Here is a 21214-nt window from a genome sequence, read left to right as displayed (position 1 = left end):
TCACAGCAGGCAGGGGGGCAGGGAGGACACAGAAGGATGCCCAGGGTCCCTGCCCAAGCAGGTGGGTGTGGTGGGTTCCCCTGCACCTGTTAGGAAGGCCACAGCCACAGGGACTGCTGGACTGCAGGGCTGCAGGGCAAGGACCATGAGCCAGCCTGGCCATTGCTGAGAGCCGCTGCTCCCTCCATGACTCCACCTCTCTGGGCTTACCTGCTTCAGGATGGAGACTCCACACCTACTGCAGGGCTAAAGCCCAGGCCCTGCCGTTGCTGGAGGCAGGGACTGAAGCAAGTCTTCTTGCCTCGCTGGAGTAATGCGGGAATAATCCCAGCAGGTGCTGCCTTGCAGGCAGTGGGAAGACACCGCAGTGCCCGGCACTGAGCTAGCGATCCATGAATGAAGACCACTGTAGTCGGTCCCAGGACCACTGAGGTCCTGGGTGATGACCTGCATCCCGCTGTTTGCCACACTAGGCATTTTATGCAGGGGAAACTGAGGTCTTAGAAGACGAAGCCAGAAAAGTCTTGCCCTGGACTTGTTACAACTTCACAGCCCTGGATCTGAGTTTTGCCTCTTGCACCTGCTAGCTGTGTGACCTTGGACTATTGTCTGGACCCCTGCTCCTCCATCAACTGGGGATAAGAATGACAGTTCCTATGTGATGTGATGGTAGTGGAGATTGATTGAAATCATGCAGGGAAAGGCTTCACTGCAAAAATGATGACTCCGTATCATCACCGTGGCCACCAAAGAGGTCCCTTCCCCTCTCCCTCCTGCCAGGAGGCTTGTCCTCCAGAATGGTGGGCAGCTCAGCAGCAGGACAGAAGACATCTTTGTCCCTTTCCCTCTGCATCTTGGGGAGACTGGGCAACACTGGGATGCATGGCCACCATGACAACACAATCGCTTTACTAGTATCTTGGAGACTCTTTTGAGCGAGGGGATGGAGGAAGGACCCTCTCTTCTTTGCCACAGGCAGGTCTAAGACTCTCCTGAGGCTCAGGGGGAGGAGGCTGGAGCCTGGGTCTAGTTCTTTCCATTCTGCTACACTGTCTGGCCCATGAGATGGGCCCCTCAGAGAGAAACGTTCCTGGGCTCTCAAAGGGCGGCCAAGGGTGCCCCGGGGAGGGCCAGAGGCTTGGGCTCTTGCTGGCCCTTCTCCTCATCTGAAATTTGGAACCAGAGAAAACCCCAAAAAGGCAACTCAATGGGGTTTTTTTTGTTTGAGTGATGCTGCCATCACCTGGTCTGTCAGGCAGCAGCCCAGAGCAGCCCCTGTATCATAGGACAGTTCCACAGGGACCAGGCGCCTGGGGTTCATCACCAGCACAGCACAGCGTCAACCAGAAAAAAGAAGAGACTCAGGAGTCCAGTGTCCCCTCCCACACTAAGAGCAATGTCAGGCAGAGTCCAGCATGGCCCATCTCCAGCTGGCCCAAACCTGTCTGTTCCCTGCTCAGGGGAAAAGTGGGACCCATCCTCCAGCATATTTCCTGGGAGGTCCCTTGAGATATTAAATGGTTTACAGAAAGCTGTAGCAAGAAGGGTGTTTTCTGATTATTTGCCTGCAAGATGGGAGTGGATTTCTGCAGAAACAGCCACCTCCCTTCTGAGAACAATGCCTCTGGCCTCTCCATGTGCACCTGAAAATCTGGCTAGGATTGCTAGAGACAAAAGGAAAAATCTGTCTCCCTGTCTTGTTCTCTGGTCTTCCTCTTGTTGGCTCTGGCCTAAACGTGGCCTATGAGAGTGACCAGAGTCTGAGGGCCCCACAGTGCAGCACACCTTGCTTGCCACCTTTGCCTCCCAGCCTTCCCCACTCCACATGGAGGGGCCAAGCCAGGTCCAGAGACAGAAATAAGTCCAGGATGGAGCTGACACAGCATCCTCTTGGAACCTGGAGAGATGTCAGTAGGTAGGAGGTGACCAAACCTTTACTTAACAAGCACATCTGATGGTGTCCCACCCCAACTTAAAGGACAAAGTTCTAGCTCCTTAGAAAGGCAGGAGGCCAGGCATTCTAGGATCTGATCCTGGCTACTGTCCAGCTCTCCCCCTCCGACTCCCCATCTCACATATCACCAATGTCCCCCGAACAAATAAAGTGGTTTCAGAGACCACCTTGGCACCCACTCCCACAAACAGGCCCTTCATAAGCCTAAAACATCTTCTAAGAACACAAAACTCCTCAGAGAAAGGCCAGATAAACAGACTTTCAGATTTGGAAACTGTGGCATGGAGAGAGTAAAGCATTCACTAGGTCAGCGGTTCACAAAGTGTGACTTGGTCCAGAAAGCCCCTAGAGACCCCCAAGATCCTTGAAAGACTATTTTAATAATCACACTAAGATGTTTTCTGGCCTTTGGGCTCTCACTCTTTCATGAGTGCACAGTGGAATTTTCCAGAAGCTCCACGATAGATAATCGCACCACAGACTGACTACTGACGCTGACGTGGGAATCCAACTGATTTCTCTTAAGCCAGATAGCAAAGAGATTTACAAAACTATGAAACAATGCCATTCTTCTCTCTACACATTTTTCTGCTTGGAATTTATAGTGGCTTTTATTAAAAAGATGCTAAATATACTGTGTTTATTATTTTTAAAGGAGTATGCTGTAAATGTCTCCGTTTTAGTATCTAATCTAGTATATATCAATAGATAATCCAAACCCATAATCAACAGATAATCTATAGAAAATCTCTTTTGTGTCTTCTATCATTCTTAAGAGTGTCAGGGCATCATCAGACCACGCAGCTCACAGACTCCTGTAGCGGCAGGGCTCAAACCTGATGGCAACCTACATGCCTGTCACCTGTCACCAAACCACAAGTTACATGGTTTTCCTCCACGCCCCCACTCTCCCCACCTGTTTCCTCATACCAGGTTAGACAAGCGGAGCACGGGAGACAGAGCTCGACTTTTAGAAGCGTGGTTGTTCTACAGTCCCAACCCCATCACTTCCAAAATGTGCATCTGTGGGAAATGATCCTGCCAGTCTGTGCCTGTTTCCTCCCCTGTAAAGAAGGCAGAGCGGAAAAGAGACTGAAAGTTGTCTGGGATCTCTTCCTCCCTTCTTTCTTAGTCACAGCACCTTCAATTTTCAATCATCCCTTGAGCATGTGCCCACTGGGCACGAAGATTCCATCTCTTCACTTCCCCGGCAGCTGTGAGTAGGCGTAACGAAGCTTTGCCCGGTAGGGCATAAGCAGAAGGATAGCGGGCTACGTTCTATGCAATGTCCTCAAAAGGAAAGGGTGCTTCTTTCTTAGCCCCTTCTCTCCCCACTGCCGGAATGCAGCTGTGATGCCTGAGGTGAAAGCCGCCATCTTGGACCATGAAGTGGAAGCTCCATGCCAACAACAACAGAAAAACGAGACCCAAGGACCCTGGGTCCCAACACCAAGGCATCCGGTGCTGGCCCTGGACACCCTACCTGAGCTTCTTTACACCAAGGCTTCTTTACACCAAGAGAGAAATAAACCTCTCTGTTACTTTAGATGTCTCCTCACTCACAGTGGGACCTACTCCTCATGGACACAGACAGCAATACCTACGGAAGCCGGATACTGCAAAGTAAGACTGAACAAGTTTACATGGGAAAGGCAGTCGAGGCCCTACCCCTAGTGCCACTAGCCTATTGTCAATAGCAGCCTCACAGTGCGAAAATGGCTCCTCCTCAGCTCTCTGCGGAGCCGTTCTGGCAGAGACACAAGCGACGGTCAGCTCATTTGCTCGCTCCCAGCATGTCCCTGGCTCCAGTGCCTGGCAGCAGCTACCTCTATCTTCCTTCATCTCGTCTGCAGTGCCAGCAGCTGGCGGGAGAGATCCAGCCCCAGCTCCGTCAGCCCATGACTTCACCCTGCCTAGGCGGGTGTGCAGAGCCAACAGCAGCCCAACTTAATCACATTTGCAGCTCATTAAAGAAGTCCAGGCCTCTTCCCTGGGGATGCCGAGCCCCGTCTGAGGGAGCGAGGGAGTGGGAGAGAATAAGCAGCACATCTCCCCAGTGGCAGGCAGGCAGGCAGGAGGGGAAGGAGACCTAAAGCTTAGCTCTTGTGTTTGTTCCCAAACGGCTGACCAAGGAGAGGGGAGGAGGCATTCCTAGGACTGAAGTGAACAAAGGAAGGAGAAGCTAATATAGAGAGTGCAAGATTGTTCACCCCAGCCCTGATCTTTCCAGCCCTGGGGTGGGTGCTCTGTGGCTGGCCCTGGAGGAGGTATGGAGGTGCCTGGCGCCTGAACAGGTCCAGAATAGTGGGTTCAAGAATTCACCCCATGGCAGGGCCTAGTTTCTCATTGGTCAGCCAGCAAGGACGGATGGGGGAGGGTTGCTGATTCTATTTATATCTTCTGGCTGGCCTGGGACTCCCACCCACATTCCAAGATCTGGCTCACAAAGCCCCCATGAAACTGGTCGATAGATTTCCACCAAATGGACATTCTTTGTTTTTTTGTGGGTTTCTTTTGTTGGTTTTTTTTTTTTGCAAAGTTGGACATTCCTCTCTCTGAGATGACTGGGGTACAGTCCTCATGAGGAATAGGGTAACTGGATATGTCACAGAAGTCCCCATATTCCAAAGGATCCTCCTTACCCTCTGCCCTGGTCTCCTGGAAGGTATCTGAGCCATTGTCAGAGACCAGGGCAGGGCTCAGTGGGCTGGGATGTGGGCCAAGCATCATCCCCAAGTTCCCAGTTTGGGGTCTGTCCAAGCCCGGGGATGGAACCACTCTGCTCATCCTGCTCCCAGTGAGGAAAAATCGTCAGCTCTGTGCTAAGAGCCACACCACCACTCACCATTCTAATGGTAATAAGAATGCCATTCTTATGGCAATCTGTCACCTACAGAACCAAGATGGCATTTATGTTCCCAAAAGCGTTTGTCCCTTGAACAAGATTGTAGATCCAATCCATGCAGATTACCATCACCCAGACCCCATAAAATACCTCAGTAAATATGTACACATGGGCGCCATCAGATTCTTGCTCATTCTTGTCCTCATCAGGGAAAGGAAAAGGAAAAGAAAGCCACTTTTGTTAATTTTGTTAAACGATTTTGAGATTGTTACATTAGGAAGCCATTTAAACTGAAAACTTGAGGACTAGGACCTTATCTGACCCTCCTCAAGGGTTTGTCAAATAAGTACTGCTTGACTAGGGGAACCCTGTGGCAGCCCCTGATTGCTGTTATAAAACTAGACCCCAAAGGCACACTGGTCAAGGTCACCTCCAACCCACCACACGCACACGGGCTCACTGCCATTCTGAATTATGATAAGCCCAAGATTCCTAACATCGATGAAAAAAATTTCTTCTGCTCCAGACACCTGCCTAATTTTGCTGCTGCTGCTTCTGCAGGACAACTGACCCCTGGAGGGCCAAGCAATATATGGTATACTCAGTCTTCCAAGAAAGACTGGTCATCTTGAGGACCAACTCTGGGGAGGTATACAGAGAGAACTCTTAGGGCCGGGGGCCGGAAAGCATCCTTACATTCAGGTAGCAGCAGCAAAAGCAAGAGGTGGTCTTCCCAGTTTGGGGGAGGTGATCCTAGGGAGGAGGATGGCTACAGCAACTGTGTTTTCCAGTGGAAGCAAGGTCAAAATCACGGCCATTGAGTAGAGTTCTGCAGGGTGTCCAGTGCATGGTGGCAACATGCTGAGGCCTTATCTTTCACACCATAGACACCACACAGGTACACGTACATTCTATGCACATTTCTAATGCTTATTATGGCAATTTCCCATCAGGGAGTGGTGAAGTGCCTTGAGGAAGGGGCCTCTTTGTCTAGTTAGTAAGAATATTGGGTGGACTAGCTGTCGTTGTGAGGACTAAGGACAAAGACAGGATCCTTTCATAAGGTTCAGCCCTTGCTGACAGTACCCAGACTAACAGAATGTGAAGTTTTAAAAAAAAAGGGGGGGGGGGAAGGGGGGCAACCCAAGACTCTTTCTAAAATGTTCATTATGTAGTAGAGTTACCTGCAAATTAACATCAATTATCTGAGCATTTAGAGCTTGGGGCTTTTTATTACTAGGTCTGAACCCTGAGCTCCAGACTCCAGCAGCCCTACCCTCTGTTTCAAAGGCTGAAAAAAACCTGGAAATTTGCATGCAGTCAAACAAGGCATTCTTCAGTCCCAGCAGGGAGACTGGAGGGTGGGGTTGTTGGCATAACAAGGAAACATTCATCCCCTAGGTATAAGTAATATGACCTGGCTCAGAATAAGCTGACTCCTGGCTACCAGCATGGAAAGGAGAGCGCCAGAGAAGTGGGAGAATAGATTCTGGCGGCTCTCAAGAAAAGTTCTTAGGTCAAGGTAGCCTTCCCCACAGAACACTCTGCCACAGCAAATGGTCCTTAGAGCCACAATGGCAAGCTCTTGTAAGTGATGCCCATTTACCAGACCTGACTTTTGAACCCGGTGGCCCAGGGGACCAAGCAGATGGAGAACAATTCCAGAGCCCGCACTAATCACCTCCCAGGAGATGAGTCGTTGGCTTCCAAGCCAATGAGGGCGCCCGGTCTTGGGTGAACACAACCTGATTGGCAGAGACCAAGCCAGCTCAGTCTTCGCAGGTAAACAACCTGATACTACCTCTGAGCTTAAAGAAGCCTGTGCCTGGGGAGGTGTGGCGTGTCTGGGGGGCTCGGCCCAGCCCTAAGAACTTGGAAACCAGTTTCTCAGGCTGCTCCCAGGACACTGGTTAGTGAGGACTTCAACACACCCAGGAGACAAAGTGAGTAGCAAGCCTGCAGCTGGAGCCTCCAAAAGACAAACAAGGCTTCTCATGGATTCGTCCTCCCTCCCCCACCGCCCCCCTTTGTCTCCAGCAGACGAGTGGCCTAGGATCAGGTTCTCCATATGAAAATCCTGTCTTCACCTCCCACCTCTTAGGGATAGGTGAGAGTATCCCTTTCTATCCCAAGGGTGGGGGAATATTTGTCAAGCGCTTCTTGGCACTGGCCTGTGTTTGCAAAGTGCAGTGAGACAAAGCCCATGCTCTGGAGAAGCGGATTCAGCATTAAAGGTACTTAGGTGACCCACAACCCCACCTCACCACGGAGGCACCCCCTGCCTAATCCCACCGCTGCCTAGAGAACACTGAAGGCCAGGAGAGGGGGAAGCGCCTGCCAGCCACAAAACAGGAAGCTAGGAAATAAAGACAGAAATGACCAAAATCTCCCTTCCTGCCCCTCAGTGCACCTGATTCCTGGAGGGCCCTCCATCTGAAATTAACTCGGGTTGCCAAGCAGCTCTAGAAGAAAATCTGGCTTCGGTCACATACCCACCCCTCAGCGTGGATGTGTTTAGACACCTTCTCTCCTTCTAACCTCAGTCTCTGCTCAGCTTCCCCAGAAGGAACTGGGTTATAATTGGGAAGAGGGGAGGTGAAGAGAAAGGAATGAATTTTGGATCTTAGGCTTAAAGCACTATGTGTGCTTGGCCTCTTTCCACACTCGCGGTAGAGCCCCTGCCACCGAGAGCCCAGACAGCAGGAGGATGCTGGGAGTCAAGAAATAACAGTAATTAATAACAAGAACAGTGCCTACAGTTGAACTCCACTGCCCTAAACACTCCACACAGATTCTTTCTCTTATTCTTACAGTGACCCTCTGTAGCAGCTGCTCTTCCTGTGCCCATTTTATGCATGCAGAAACTGAGGCTCAGACAAGGCAAGGGTCTTCCTCAGAGTTACAAAGCCAGGAAGTGGCCTGACCCCAAACCCATATCCTTAGCATCATGCAGAGGCCCATGGAGGAGAAAAAAAATTGAGGCTCTACCAAGGGCAATCACCAGATATTTCAAAAGTTTTCCTGGAAAGAAGAGTAAACTACCCTCTTCCACACAACAGCACCCTCCTCCCGGGTGTTAGAACTTGGTCAACCTTAGTCGGTTGCCAGGACAGGGCTATATGGTCCAGGCGACACAGATGTTTATGGACAAGCTGGAAACCTAGCACCGCTGAAACCTTGGAAACCCAAGAAAAAGAGGCATTCGGATCATGCTTGTTTAGAAATTGGAAATTGTGTTTACAATCTCGGCAGCTGGACTAAATATCAAGCTAGAATATTTTCCTGTGCCTGACAAAGTCCTTGGTTCCAAAGATCAGATTGTTCCACAAAAATGGAAAAGGCTCACTACCTGAGTTACCAGCTAGCAATGAAAGTCTCTTGTGCTAAGTAAGGCAGGGGAGTGTGTGTGTGTGTGTGTTTCTTTTACTTCTGGAGCAGGAAAGGCTGGAGTTTCTCTACTTCTGGGCAGAGCTGGGTAAATCAGACTTCTGCAAGCTGCAGATGGGGCATCGATACCGTGGAGGTAGGCCCAATCTGCAGACATATAACACCACCCACTGAACATTTATTGAGACTTATTGAAAACTGTCTCTCTAGCCCAATCCAGTGAAACATACAGTGTTCTAGAGCTGAAAGGAACCCTAAGAATCCTGGAAGCCATCTCCTCAGGGAAAACTCAAGGACCAGAGGCAGAGATAATGAGCCACCTGAGGCAATGAGGCCAGAGCTGCAGACACCAGGGAGCCAGAGACAGGGAACTCTGACTCTGCAGCCTGTCAGCGGCTGATGCTGGTCAGGTACCTAGCCTCCCAAGGCTTTGCTTTCCTCATTGCTCTGGAGAACTGTGGAGGCCCACCATGGCCCTGGAGGCCTGTCAAGGCTGTGTGCCAGGGGCCGCCCTCTTGCTGGGGGCAGGAGCAGGGTGGTTGCTCCCTGGGTGGGGGCTGGGGGATGGCTCTCTACAGGGGATGTCCAGGGCAGTGTGAATGCCCTTCAAAGCCCAGGACTCATCCCCTCACGGCTAACAGTGCTGGCGGCTAAGGGCTCACAGCTGAGTCGCTGCAGGCATTGCCCTCAGTCCAAGAGAGCTGTCCCGCCTCCCTGCCCCAAAGGAAGCCTATATCTGATGACCAAGTGGTCAGTTCAGGCTTGCCTAGTGGGGGGCATCACCCCCCCCGCCAGGTTTCAGAGCTCCCTGAAGGATCTGCCTTGTGAGTTCATGGCGATTCGCCCTCCCCACTGCCCAGCGCTGCCTTTTTCACTCCCTTACAGATGCTGCTTCTGAGAAGGTCTCCAGTCACTCTCTGCCCAGGAGACCTGATTCACGCCATCCCCAAGAAATCTTGTCCCCCAGACAGTGAGTGTGTGCACACAGCCTCAGTAGGGCCATCCATGTGCTGACAAGGGCCCAGCTTTACCCAGAGCCATGCTGCTTCTCCTCTCTCAGCCTCAGCAGCCGGACCCCATGGGGAGAGAGGGGTCATCCCTCAAGGGAGGTCTGCCCCCTACCCACGAAACATCACCCTCTTAACACCCCACCCACCATGGCACAAGGCCTCCCCTGCAGAAGGTAGAGGCATAGTACCGTCCTGCCACTCTCTCCCACCAGACCCCCTCCTCTCCAAGGGGGAGGGTCTGGTAGTGGGGTCATAAGGGACAACTCTGAAGGGGAAGAAGCTGCCCTATGGTTAGAAACAGGGGCTGTGGGGAAAGGGATGGGAGGTGCCACCATCTGTCCTGAGTCTCAGGACAGAGGCACACACAGATGCTTAAGGCCTTGTGACTACAGAGGTACTGACTGGACTAATGTGGCCACAAGCCACGGAATGCCACAGCCACCAGCACATGGAAAAGGAAAGATTTTCCCCTAGAGCCTCCCTAGAGAGAGTGGCCCTCCTGACACATTGATCTTGGCCTTAAATTCAGATTTCTGGCCCCTAGAACTATGAGAGAATATGCTTCTGTTGCTGTAAGCCACTGATTTTGTGACTAATTTGCCACCACAGCCTCAGGAAAATATTATCACGTACAGGTTGGACACCTCAGACTCACCTCCCTCCTCTCTGCTCAGCTTCCCTGAGTATAAAGTACCCCCCTGCCAGCTCTTATGCTGGTAAGGCCTTGGGGCCTTGCCCTCCTATTCGTACTTTCTAAAAACCACTCGTTGAACACCTAAAAAGGAATCGTTTCCCCGTTGCAGAATTTCAGACGGGCAGCAGGAGATGATGGAGATATTTGGGGACAAGAGAGGGCATTAGAATGTAAAGCAGAAAAGTCTGGTTGTTCACTCTACCAACTCCTTAAACCCATTTTCAGAGGTGCAGGCCCAGAACAGTGTTAGATTCGAGCTAACCGACTCTGGCCACAGTTGGTTTTCAGGAAAAAAGAGGTCCGTGGGAACCCTTCTTTGAAGAGCAAGAGGGAACCACAGAGGTAGGCCCACTCTGTGCCTCAGTGGAAGACCTAAGACCAGATGACTTTCTGCCTCTTAATCCCAGAAGACCCACTCCATTCAGACCGCCCCAGCTGGGGTGGTACCCACCTGCTGCATTTCCTCAGAGGAAACATTGCATGGGCTGCCAGGAGGGGACACCCGTTTGCACCGTTGTTCCCCGCTGCTCAGGGCCCAGGAGTTGGCAAAGTCATAGGGGTCCGAGGTCAAGGTCCCTGTGGAGAAGGTTTTAGGAACAAAGTCACAATTAAGCCTGAGCCAGGACTTCTAAGTGAAAACTCTGGGTTTCACCTGAAACAACCTTCCATTGGGTTGGTACATAGGCCCCTGGGGTGGGGAGTACCTTTTGTGCAGCATTCAGCAGGTTACCACAGGGCATAGGGCTCAGAGCTCAGCCCGTGTGTGGAGAGGGGTGGCTGGCTGGATGCGCACAGTGAGGAGGGCAGCGTGAAAGACGATGAGGAGCATGCCCATCCGCGCTCTCTCCCCGTCCCTTGCACACCTTTCCCCTCTGTGCAGAATGTTCTCCACCTCCTAGTACCTTGGCTGCCTCCACTCATTCTTTGAGATGTAGCTCCAATGCCACTTCCTCCAGGAAGCACTATGAAGTAGTTCTGTTCCCAGCCCCCTGCCCCAGTCTGTGTTCCCTCAGCACCCCTGCCATCCTTCCATCAAAACTCTCATCGCCCTCTGTGTTAATATTCCCTTTTTTTATATTCATACTCCATTCAACCGTGAGCTCCCTAATTCAGGGTACATGCTGTGTCTCTTATCTCTGAATTCTTATCTGGCGCTTTGTAGACACTCAAAATGTTTTTGCAGATTGAAGGTAAGAATGTGACATGGAACCTGGGCCCCCAGTCACTGCATCCCCCGGGCTCTCACAGAATTGGGGCCTTAGTCTTATACTGATTGTGCCTCCATCATCTCCCACAACAGACAGGGTCTACAGGCTTCCATGGCAAAGGAGAGTCCTAATACCCCTTCTGAGTCTTCACTGCCAAGGGACTAATGGAGCATTGAGGCAACCAGTCCTTTTGCATAACCAGGTCTGGAAGACTGAAGTATGTTTCAAGGTCAAATAATGTACTTGAGAATAGAAAATAAACTATCCTTGGGGAAGGGAAAGCAGGACCATGGCATCTGGCGTGTCATCAGCAGGGAAAATGGCACCCTTCAAAGATTCACTTCCTAATTCCTGGAACCTATGAGTATTCTCTTATAGGGCAAAAAGATGTGGTTAAGTTTTTAAGGATCTTAAGAGGAAAAGCTTATCTTGGATTATCTAAGTGGGCCTTAGATCCAATGACACGTATCCTTATCAGAGGGAGGCAGCAGGAGGAGAGACAGAGACACAGAGACGTGATATAGTCACATGTTAAGGATTGCTTTTGGTAGTTGGGAGAGGCAAGGAACAGGTTCTCCAGTAGGGCCTCTGGAGGGGTGCAGCCCTATCAACACCTTGATTTTAGATGTTGGGCCTCCTGAACTTGGGAGAGAATAAACTTCTGTTGTTTTAAGCCATGGGAGAAGCCCAAGGGAATTTAAATTTATGGAGTTTCTATTTTGTGCCAGGCATTATGACAAGTGCCTTCTGGGTTCTTAGTCACCATGCCACAGAGGCTTGTCCACTTTCCAATATACCATGAGAGCTCCAAAAACTTCAGGTTATACCATCTTCGTATGGAGGTTTTAAAGCAAATATGCTTAAAATTATTACTATAAAGAAGAAATTGAAACCTCATACAAGGAGACAAGACAATAAGAAAAAAACAAGAGAGTTGAAGAAGGACCAAATTTACCTTCTAAAGCTACAAATGTAGTCATGAAATAGAAAGAAAACCCAATTGGTGGGTTAAACATCATCTGGAAATTCAAGTTGAGGGAACTAGTGAACCAGAAGATACATCTAAGTAGTGATGGGCTGATGAGCCAGCTGTCCGGGGAAATGCAAAGTCCTGATTTTTAGGATTTGCTGATTTCCATGCAGCAGATACTCCACCATGGCCAGTTTCTAACTACCAATATGGCAGTATTGAATGCAGACCTGGTAAAGACACATGTAAACGGTTCTCACCAGCCAGCATGAGTGCACCACCCAAAAAGCAGCAAAGAGGAATAGAGAGATAGAAAAATGAAAGTAAGGTTTAAAAAAAAAAAAAAGGATGGAATAAAAATATCTGATATATGTCTAACAGATAGAGAGAAAATGACTGAAAATTTTCTAAATCTGATGGAAGATAGGAGTCCTCAGGTTCAGGAATCACAGCCTCAAGCAAGATAATAAAAATAAGACTGGGGCACCTGGGTAGCTCAGTTGGTTAAGCATCTGCCTTTGGCTCAGATCATGTTTCCAAAGTCCTGGGATTGAGTCCCACACTGGGCTCATTGCGCAGCAGGGAGCCTGCTTTTCCCTTTAACTTCACTCCTCCCAACATGTGCTCTCTCTCTCTCCTTTCTCTCAAATACATAAGATCTATTTTTAAAAAGATAATAAAAATAAAGCACACATCTAGATAACATAGTGAAATTTCAGAATTTAAGATGACTTGTGTACAAAGATAAAAGATATTACCTGCAATGAAATAACAGTTGGACTGACAATCTACTTCTCCGGAACAACAATGGAGTGGCATCTTCTAAAGTACTATGAGAAATAACTGATGTCCTAGACTTTTATACCTAGCTAAAGTATCGTGTAAGAATGAGGGGGTGTTTGTTCCAGTTACCGCTGTTATCACTATCAGACCCTGAAAGAAGGAAGAACTGAGGGATATTGTTTAAAAAAGTAGAAATTGAACCTAGAAAAAAAGAATAAGATACAAGAGGAAATTATGAGCAAAGAATCTGTTAAACATGAAGGGACATCTAAAGAAGCACTGATTGTGTCAAGCTATAATAATAACACCAGATTTGGTGGTATTCAAAAAAGGTACAAGGGTCAGTGAAGTAGTGAGGAGAGAAGTAACATTTTAAAAAGCAGCAATAGTAGAAAGCATAAAATAAGATGGTTAATGGAAATCCAAATACACCAGCACCACAACTGAATATAAAATAAACGAAAAGAGGATATAAAACTTCCTAGTAAGAAGACAGGAGAGTTTAGGTTACATTAAAATAACAAGAATGAGGGATGCCTGGGTGGCTCAGTCAGTTAAGTGCCTGCCTTTGGCTCAGGGCATGATCCCGGGGTCCTGGAATTGAGTCCTGCATCCGGCTTCCTGCTCAGCAGGGAGCCTGTTTCTCCCTCTCGCTCTCCCTATGTGTTCTCTTTCTCAAATAAATAAAGAAAACCTTTTTTTTTTTTAAGTAATAAATAATAAATAAAAAAGAACTGCCACCTGATTCAGCAATTCAAACTCTGGATATCTACCCAAAAGAACTAAAGGCAGGGTCTTTTTTTTTTTTTTTTAAGACTTTATTTATTTGACAGAGAGAGAAACAGCAAGAGAGGGAACACAAGTAGAGGGAGTGGGAGAGGAAGAAGCAGGCTTCCCACTGAGCAGGGAGCCTGATATGGGGCTTGATCCCAGGACCCTGAAATCATGACCTGAGTCAAAGGCAGATGCTTAACAACTGAGCCACCCAGGCACCCCTGAAGGTAGGGTGTTGAAAAAATTATGCGTACACCCCGGTTTGTTGCAGCATTATTCACTCTGGCGACTCATGGAAACAACCCAAGTGTCCATCAAGGCATGAATGGATAAGCAAAACGTGGTAGATACATACAATGTACATTCAGGTTAAAAATGAAGGAAATTCTGACCTAAAGGGGATGAAGGAGTATGAACCTCCAGTCAAAAAATAAATAAGTCGCAGAGGTGAAAAGTACAGCATGCAGAGAATATGGCGAATAAGACAGTAAAACATGGTTTGGTGACAGATGGTGATTACACTTATCTCGATGAGCACTGAGTAATGTGCGGAAGTGCTGAATCACTACGTTGTCCACCTGAAGCCAAGATAACACTGGATGTTGGTTATACTGCAATAAAAAAGTGACTTTCTTCCTAAGGGTTTATTGTTAATAGTGATACTACTTCAGAATATCCCACTTACACGTATAGCATAAACATGTACTATTTTACTCTGCAGGCACATTTGCGAGTCTATTAGCACTTACTTTGGGGCTCATTGTGACTGGCACTGTGTTTCTGACACAAATGGGCCTTAAGCACTTTGTTAAATTGTTGACAAATAATCCTTGTCTGCTGTTGTTTTCAAGGCTGTTCTCTAGATGCTGAAATGTGTTACAAAACAAGGTGCAAATTTAGGGGTGCCTTGGTGCCTCAGTCCTTAAGCATCTGCCTTTGGCTCAGGGCATGATCCCAGGGTCTTGGGATCAAGCCCCATGTTGAGCTCCCTGCTCAGCAGAAAGCCTGCCTCTCCTTCTCCTACTCCCCCTGCTTGTGTTTCCTCACTCACTATATCTCTCTCTGTCAAATAAGTAAAATCTTCAAAAAAAAAAAAAACAACAAAAACCCACAAGGTACAAATTTAAAACAATGCCTGTGTTCAAATAAGTGATTTAAATACAAAAAAAAAAAAAGGAAATTCTGATATATGCCTCAACACATGGATGAATAGTAAAGCCATTATGCTAAGCGAAATAAACCAGTCACAAAAAGACAAATACTGTATGACTCCATTTACATGAGGTACTTGGAGTAGTAAGAATCACAGAGACAGAAAGTAGAATAGTGGTGGCCAGGGTTGGGAAAGAGGAGGACCGAATGGGAAGTTATTACTTAATGGGTATAGAGTTTCAGTTTTGCAAGAGAAAAAGAGTTCCGGAGACAGACACTGTAATTGATTGCATCAAAGTGTGAATGTACCTAATGCCATTGAAGTGTGTACTGAAAAATGAGTAGGACAGTCAATATCACTTTATGTGTGTTTACCACAATTTTTTTTAAAGATTTTATTTATTTATTTGACAGACAGAGATCATAAGTAGGCAGAGAGGCAGGAAGACAGAGAGACACAGGGAAGCAGGGTCCCTGCTGAGCAGAGAGCCCGATTGGGGGCTCAATCCCAGGACCCTGGGATCATGACCCGAGCTGAAGGCAGAGGCTTTAACCCACTGAGCCACGCAGGTGCCCCTGTTTACCACAATTTTTAAAATGGAGAAAAAAACCCTATACATGAATTTGGGGGAGGGGGAGCGGAAGGCAAATGAGACAATCTTAAGCAGGCCCCACACCAGCACAGAACTTGATCTCAGGACCCCGAAATCATAACCTGAACTGAAATCAAGGGTCAGATGCCTAACCGACTGATCTACACAGGCCCCTGCATGACTGTTTATAGCAGCTTTATCCATAATTGCCTAAGACTAGACACTTCCCTGGTGCATGGATAAATGCACTGTAGCAGTACCCTTCAACAACTGACAGGAACAGTCTCCTGATACATCCGACCACACAGATGGATCTCTAAGGGATGATGTTAAGTGAAAGAAGCCAGACATGGAAGGCAAAGTATTCCTAGTATGATCACAGTTACATGAACTTTGGAAAAATCAAAACTACTGGATCAGAAAAAAGGGCAGTGGCTATCAGGGCTAGGGGCTCATGGAGAGTTCACCTACAAAGGAGCACAAGAATTCTGGAGGGAGGACGCTGTTCCTTAGTTTGTGGTGGTTCCATGGGTCTCCACTTTCCTGAAAGCTCTTAGACCTGGAAGAGTGGCCTTTACTGTATATGACTTATACCTTGATAAATCTGACCTTTAAAAATAATAATAATAGGGGCACCTGGGTGGCTCAGTGGGTTAAAGCCTCTGCCTTTGGCTCAGGTCATGATCCCGGAGTTCTGGGATTGAGCCCCACATCGGGCTCTTTGCTCAGCAGGGAGCCTGCTTCCCTCTCTCTCTCTGCCTCTCTGCCTACTTGTGATCTCTGTCTGTCCAATCAATAAATAAAATTTTTTAAAAAATAATAAAACCCAATTATGTGCTTCTTTCATGTAATACATCTGAAACAAAACCACACAGACCAGTTGAGTATGAAAAAATATGTCAAGCAAATACCTAAAAAAAAGTGAGGTATTTATATATTAATGTCAGATTTTAAGGCATAAGGCATTATTTTAAAATGGCAAGTCATTACATAAAAGGAACAGTTCACTAGAAAGATTCAATATTTCTAAAATCTAATTGCAAAGTTTCAAAATATATAGAGGAAACTTGATAGAATTACACAAAGTGATTGACAAGTTCACCACCACTGCAGAAAAATTTAATACAGCTTTCTTAGCTGTAGATAAGCAATTCTACATATTTACTATACATAGCTGTAGATAAGCTATTCTACATATTTACTACTTTATGTCTTCTTCAACTTCCCTTAGTAGTTGAAGAAGACATAAAGTAGTAAATATGTAGAATATTTGCATAACATAATTAACAAACTTAATTCAACAAGTATATACAGAATCCTGCACCAATCAAAGAACACATTCTTTTGGAACATAAAATGATCATCTAGGAGGTTACAAACAAATCTCCCCAAATTTCTAAATTAGAAATCAATTTAGTTACAAAAGATAACTTTAGAAATCCTAAACATCTGGAAATTTTGAACATGCTCTACAGGTTAAGAAAGAATTCAATGGCAATTAGAAAATCCATAGAACTAAATGAAAATACCATAATTGGTGTAGCTAAGATGACATTTAGAGGAAAATGTATAGCCTTAAAAGCATACATATCGAATGATACAAATTTTGAGTAATCAATGCTGGAGAAGATGAAAACAAATGATCTTACTATTTTCCAACATATACAGTGAAATGAAAGGAACAGTCAACTGTTTCTCTAGATGCTCACCGCTCACCCCTTAATCAGAGGGTAATTGGGCCATAAGGAAGAAGAAGAACTTATGTACAAACGTTTAGCTTCTGTAAGGAAGCATCACTGATTAAATGTTCACATAATTGAAGTTATCAAAAGACAATTAAAGATAAGTAGTGGTTTCCACATTGTCCATATTCTATTGCTCATGAACACACACATAGACTGGCCTTCTTGGACTACGGACCTCCCTTTATAGACCTCCTCCATGAAGTCCTATTGTACTCATTTGGAAGAATCTGTTGAAACCATTCAGCAACTACCAACCACCTACCCTGTATAAGCTTCTGCGGGCAAATCCAAGCTGAACCAAGCCAAGATGAACCAAGCGGGCAAATCCAAGTTGAACCAAGCCAAGATGAACCAACCAACCTCCAAGATGTGGTTTGGGGGCAGGTCTAGGCAGTGGGGTGGAACGCTCAGAGCTAAGGTGGGCAGAATAAACATGATATGCCTGGGGAGGGGTGTTAGTGAAGGTTTTGTAAGCAGGGAAATGACAAACAATACCACAACTCCAGGGAAATGGTATCCGAGAGACACTTACCTTCCTGCGTCCTGAAGTCATCCTCAGCAAAGATGTTAAAGTCGCCACAGAGCCCACAGGTCTTGTTGAAGTATCTGTCTGATAAGAGGACTTGAAAGTTGCCACTGCCATCAATTTTGGCCACAAAGCCATAGGCCTCACTGGACAGCTTGTAGTAGCCAGCCTCGGTCTCCAGGTACAGCCCGTTGGAGGCATAGGGCATGGAGATGCTGGAGGGACAAGGATGAGTTTGGGAAGTGTGAGTCTTGTGTGTTTCCTGGGTGTCTCTCCCACCTTTCAACCCCAACTCCTTGGTCTAGTGTTGGGACCTTGGTGCAAAGTCACTAAGGGTCTAGACCAGGAGTCAGAACACAGAGCTCTCACCCAGACCTGCCTCTTGCTTTCCCTGGGCACATTTACTTCCTCTCTCTGGGCCCCAGCTCCCTCAGCCGAAAAAACAAGGAGGTTGCAAGGGTCCTTTTTTTTTTTTTTTTTTTTTTTTAAAGATTGTATTTATTTATTGGGAGGGAGTGCAGTGTGAGAGAAAGAGAGGTCACAAGCAGGGGGAGCAGTAGGCAGAGGGAGAAGCAGACTCCCCTCGGAGTAGGGAGCCTGATGTGGGGCTCAGTCCCAGGACCCCAGGATCATGCCCTGAGCAAAACGCTTAACTGCCTGAGCCACCCAGGCACCAGCACCCTAAACCCCACCACCCGTCCCAGCGTCCTGTCCTTTTTAACTCAGACATTGCAGACATTCTGGGCTTCAGACTTACCTTTGGGTCCCCTGCAGCACAGTACCATTGACAAACAAATGGATGTCGAAAAATTCTCCAAGATACACAGAGAGGCTCACTCTTTTACCATTTTGGAAGCCCCCTGAAAGAGAAAAGAGTCAGTATCATGGATTATTACCAAAAAAAGTTAGGATATTTATTTCTAATCATCTTATGTACATCAGAAAATCTCATCTCCATGGAAAACTTTCCCCACCATGTAAGGACTTAAATGGGCAATAAAATCTTCCCCAAAATACCATTTACTCACTCATTTTCTATTCATCTAAAAATATTTATTGAATGCCTTCTGGATATATAGCCCGCCAATAGTTTCTTCTTCTCAAAAGAAAACCATAAAAGCATGACCCCTTCTGGTGCTTACAATCTTTTTTTTTTTAGATTTTATCCATCTATTTGACAGAGAGAGAGGGAGTGTACAAGCAGGGGGAATGGCAGGCAGTGGGAGAAGCTGACTCCCCACAGAGCAGAAGCCCTGATGAGGGGCTTGATCTCAGGACCCTGGATCATGACCTGAGCCGAAGCAGACACTTAGCCAACTGAGCCAACCAGGTGTCCCTGGGAGCTTATCATCTAAGTAAAAGAAGCAGGAAGTAATTGACTATACTGTAAGGAGGCAAATAAAAGCCACATTGTGAGTTATCTGTAACAGATACCCTAGGATAGAGTTATATAAATTGTTCTCTTAGGACAACCCAAATCAGAATCCCTGGGCTCTTTGTTTTAAATGGAAACTCATGGGACACTGGGGCAGCTCAGTGGGAGTCGGAACATGGAGCTCTCATCCAGCCCTGCCTCTTGCTTTCGGCTGCCTCTTGTCTGCCTTTGGCTCAACTCATGATCCCAGGGTCCTGGGATTGAGTTCCGCATCAGGCTCCCTGCTCAGCAGGGAGTCTGCTTCTCTCTCTCCCTCTGCTGCTCCCCCTGCTTGGGATCTCCCTGTCTCTGACAAATAAATAAATAAATAATCTTAAAAAAAAAAAGAGAGAGAGATTCATGAGTTCTGTCTAAGTTTATTGAATGTGATGCTCTGGGAGACATTTAGAACTCCTGCTGGCAAAGTGCCTCACTCCTCGTGGGAATCTCAGGAAGGAGGCGATAAATGATCGATACTGCCACGAGAGATGTGTGACTAGGCGAACACATGAGACAAGGGTTCTGTTGTGAGGGGTCAACCCAGAGGACAGGGTGGGGGCAGTGACCTGAGAGCAGGAGAACAAGCAGGAGCCCCAGTGACCCCAGCACCATGGAGACTAATCCCACCACGAGGCCCTGAGAACTGGCGGTCTTCGAAGATTACCAACTGGCCACGGAGGTGAAGGAGCCAGAAGGGACAACGTGGAGGCGGAGTCTCCAGCCTTGGAGACTGGGAAGTTGCTGAAAATAGGAATGAGAAAGGGCAGCAGTGCACATAGAGATGGAAGATGCTGGAGAAAAGGGGGTCGAAGATGGGGTTCAGTGTATGAGGGAACCTGCAGAAATAGGGCAAAGGACCCAGGCGAAGAAGTTAACCTTGGAAATGAGGAAACAGTCCCTCTCCTAGAAGAGTGCGGCCTCAGGCCGCTCAGCAAAAGAAGAGGCAAGAATGTGTGTGGAACTGAGGTGCCTGGGTGGCTCAGTTGGTTAAGCAGCTGCCTTCAGCTCTAGTCATGATCCCAGCATCTTGGGATCAAGTCCCGTGTAGGGCCTTTGCTCAGCAGGGAGTCTGCTTCTCCCTCTACACTACCTCCCTCACCTGCTCCTGCTCTTGCTCTCTCTCTCAAATAAATTAATAAAACCTTAAAAAAAAAAAAAAAAGAATGTCTGTGGAACTAAGTGCAGGAGACGTGAAGGTTTGCTAGCATGAGGTACTGCTGCCATGGTTTGGGCCACTGACCTCAGAGAGGAGGAGTTCCCAGCTGAGGCCTGAGCTGGATGGAGCCGCTGGAGGACAGCGATGAGCTGTGGCGCGCGTGCGCACACACACCCACACGCACCAACCAGAAAATACAGTCGCTTCCGGTGAGATTTCAGTGAGGGGGTCACAGGGAAATAACTGGCCCATTCTAAGACTAGATTCCTAGATGATCCATTCTTAGCAGCTCAGGGGCCCCCAGGAAAAGCCCCCAGACCAGCCGCAGCCCACAAACCACAGTCTGCAGAGCTCCAGACCCACACAGTCAGGAGGAAAATGAGATGCTAGCCACATTAAAGGGGTTTTTGTCCTGTTTGCCTGAGGGGATTGCCTGCTCTGCATTTTCACTTAGAACAGTATTGCAGCAAGCAAATCTTTATAAACAGTTAAGCAAACCTTCTGACAGCAAGAAATTAGGCAAAGAAAAATAAACACAACCGCAGAGATAGGTGATTGGACAAATAAGAGTTAAATGTTAATGGTAGAATCTGAGTGCTGGGTATATGAGTGTTATTTTCTTTTTTTAAGATTATTTATTTATTTGACAGAAAGAGAGACAGCAAGACCAGCAACACAAGCAGGGGGAGTGGGAGAGTGAGAGGCAGGCTCTCCGCTGAGCAGGGAGCCCAGTACAGAGCTTGATCCCAGGACCTGGGGATCATGACCCCAGTGGAAGTGAGACACATAATGACTGAGCCACCCAGGTGCCCCTTGCTGTCTTATTCTTTTAACATTTCTAAACAGTTGGACATTTCTGCAGTAAAATCTTGAAAAAACAAGCAAATGGAACAGCCTGGTGACCACCTCCCGTTGGCAATCCCTCCCCAGAGCCTTCCGTGCCCCTGGGCCTTTGCAGCTCCCTTCCTGGGCCTGTTCTGGAGTTAGCCCACCCAGTCACAAC

At 47.5% G+C, this 21214-nt stretch overlaps 1 protein-coding gene across 1 annotated transcript in view; it reads right to left on the bottom strand.

The window, feature by feature from the left end:
- The window catches only part of VWF (von Willebrand factor), a 135473-nt gene that overhangs the window by 104234 nt on the left and 10025 nt on the right, over positions 1-21214 (bottom strand). The window contains exons 4-6 of the mRNA XM_004766734.3: positions 18399-18501; positions 17648-17856; positions 10342-10466 (exon numbers count right to left, since the gene is read on the bottom strand). Coding sequence (XP_004766791.1) covers positions 10342-10466; positions 17648-17856; positions 18399-18501 — 437 coding nt within the window. The remainder of the gene's footprint in view (positions 1-10341; positions 10467-17647; positions 17857-18398; positions 18502-21214) is intronic.

The sequence above is a fragment of the Mustela putorius genome, unplaced genomic scaffold, assembly GCF_011764305.1.
Source record: "Mustela putorius furo isolate JIRA1106 unplaced genomic scaffold, ASM1176430v1.1 tig00003988_pilon_pilon_pilon, whole genome shotgun sequence".
NCBI classification, from domain to species: Eukaryota; Metazoa; Chordata; class Mammalia; order Carnivora; family Mustelidae; genus Mustela; species Mustela putorius.
Note: the sequence above shows the minus strand (reverse complement) of the source record. Positions and strands in the feature narration are given on the sequence as shown.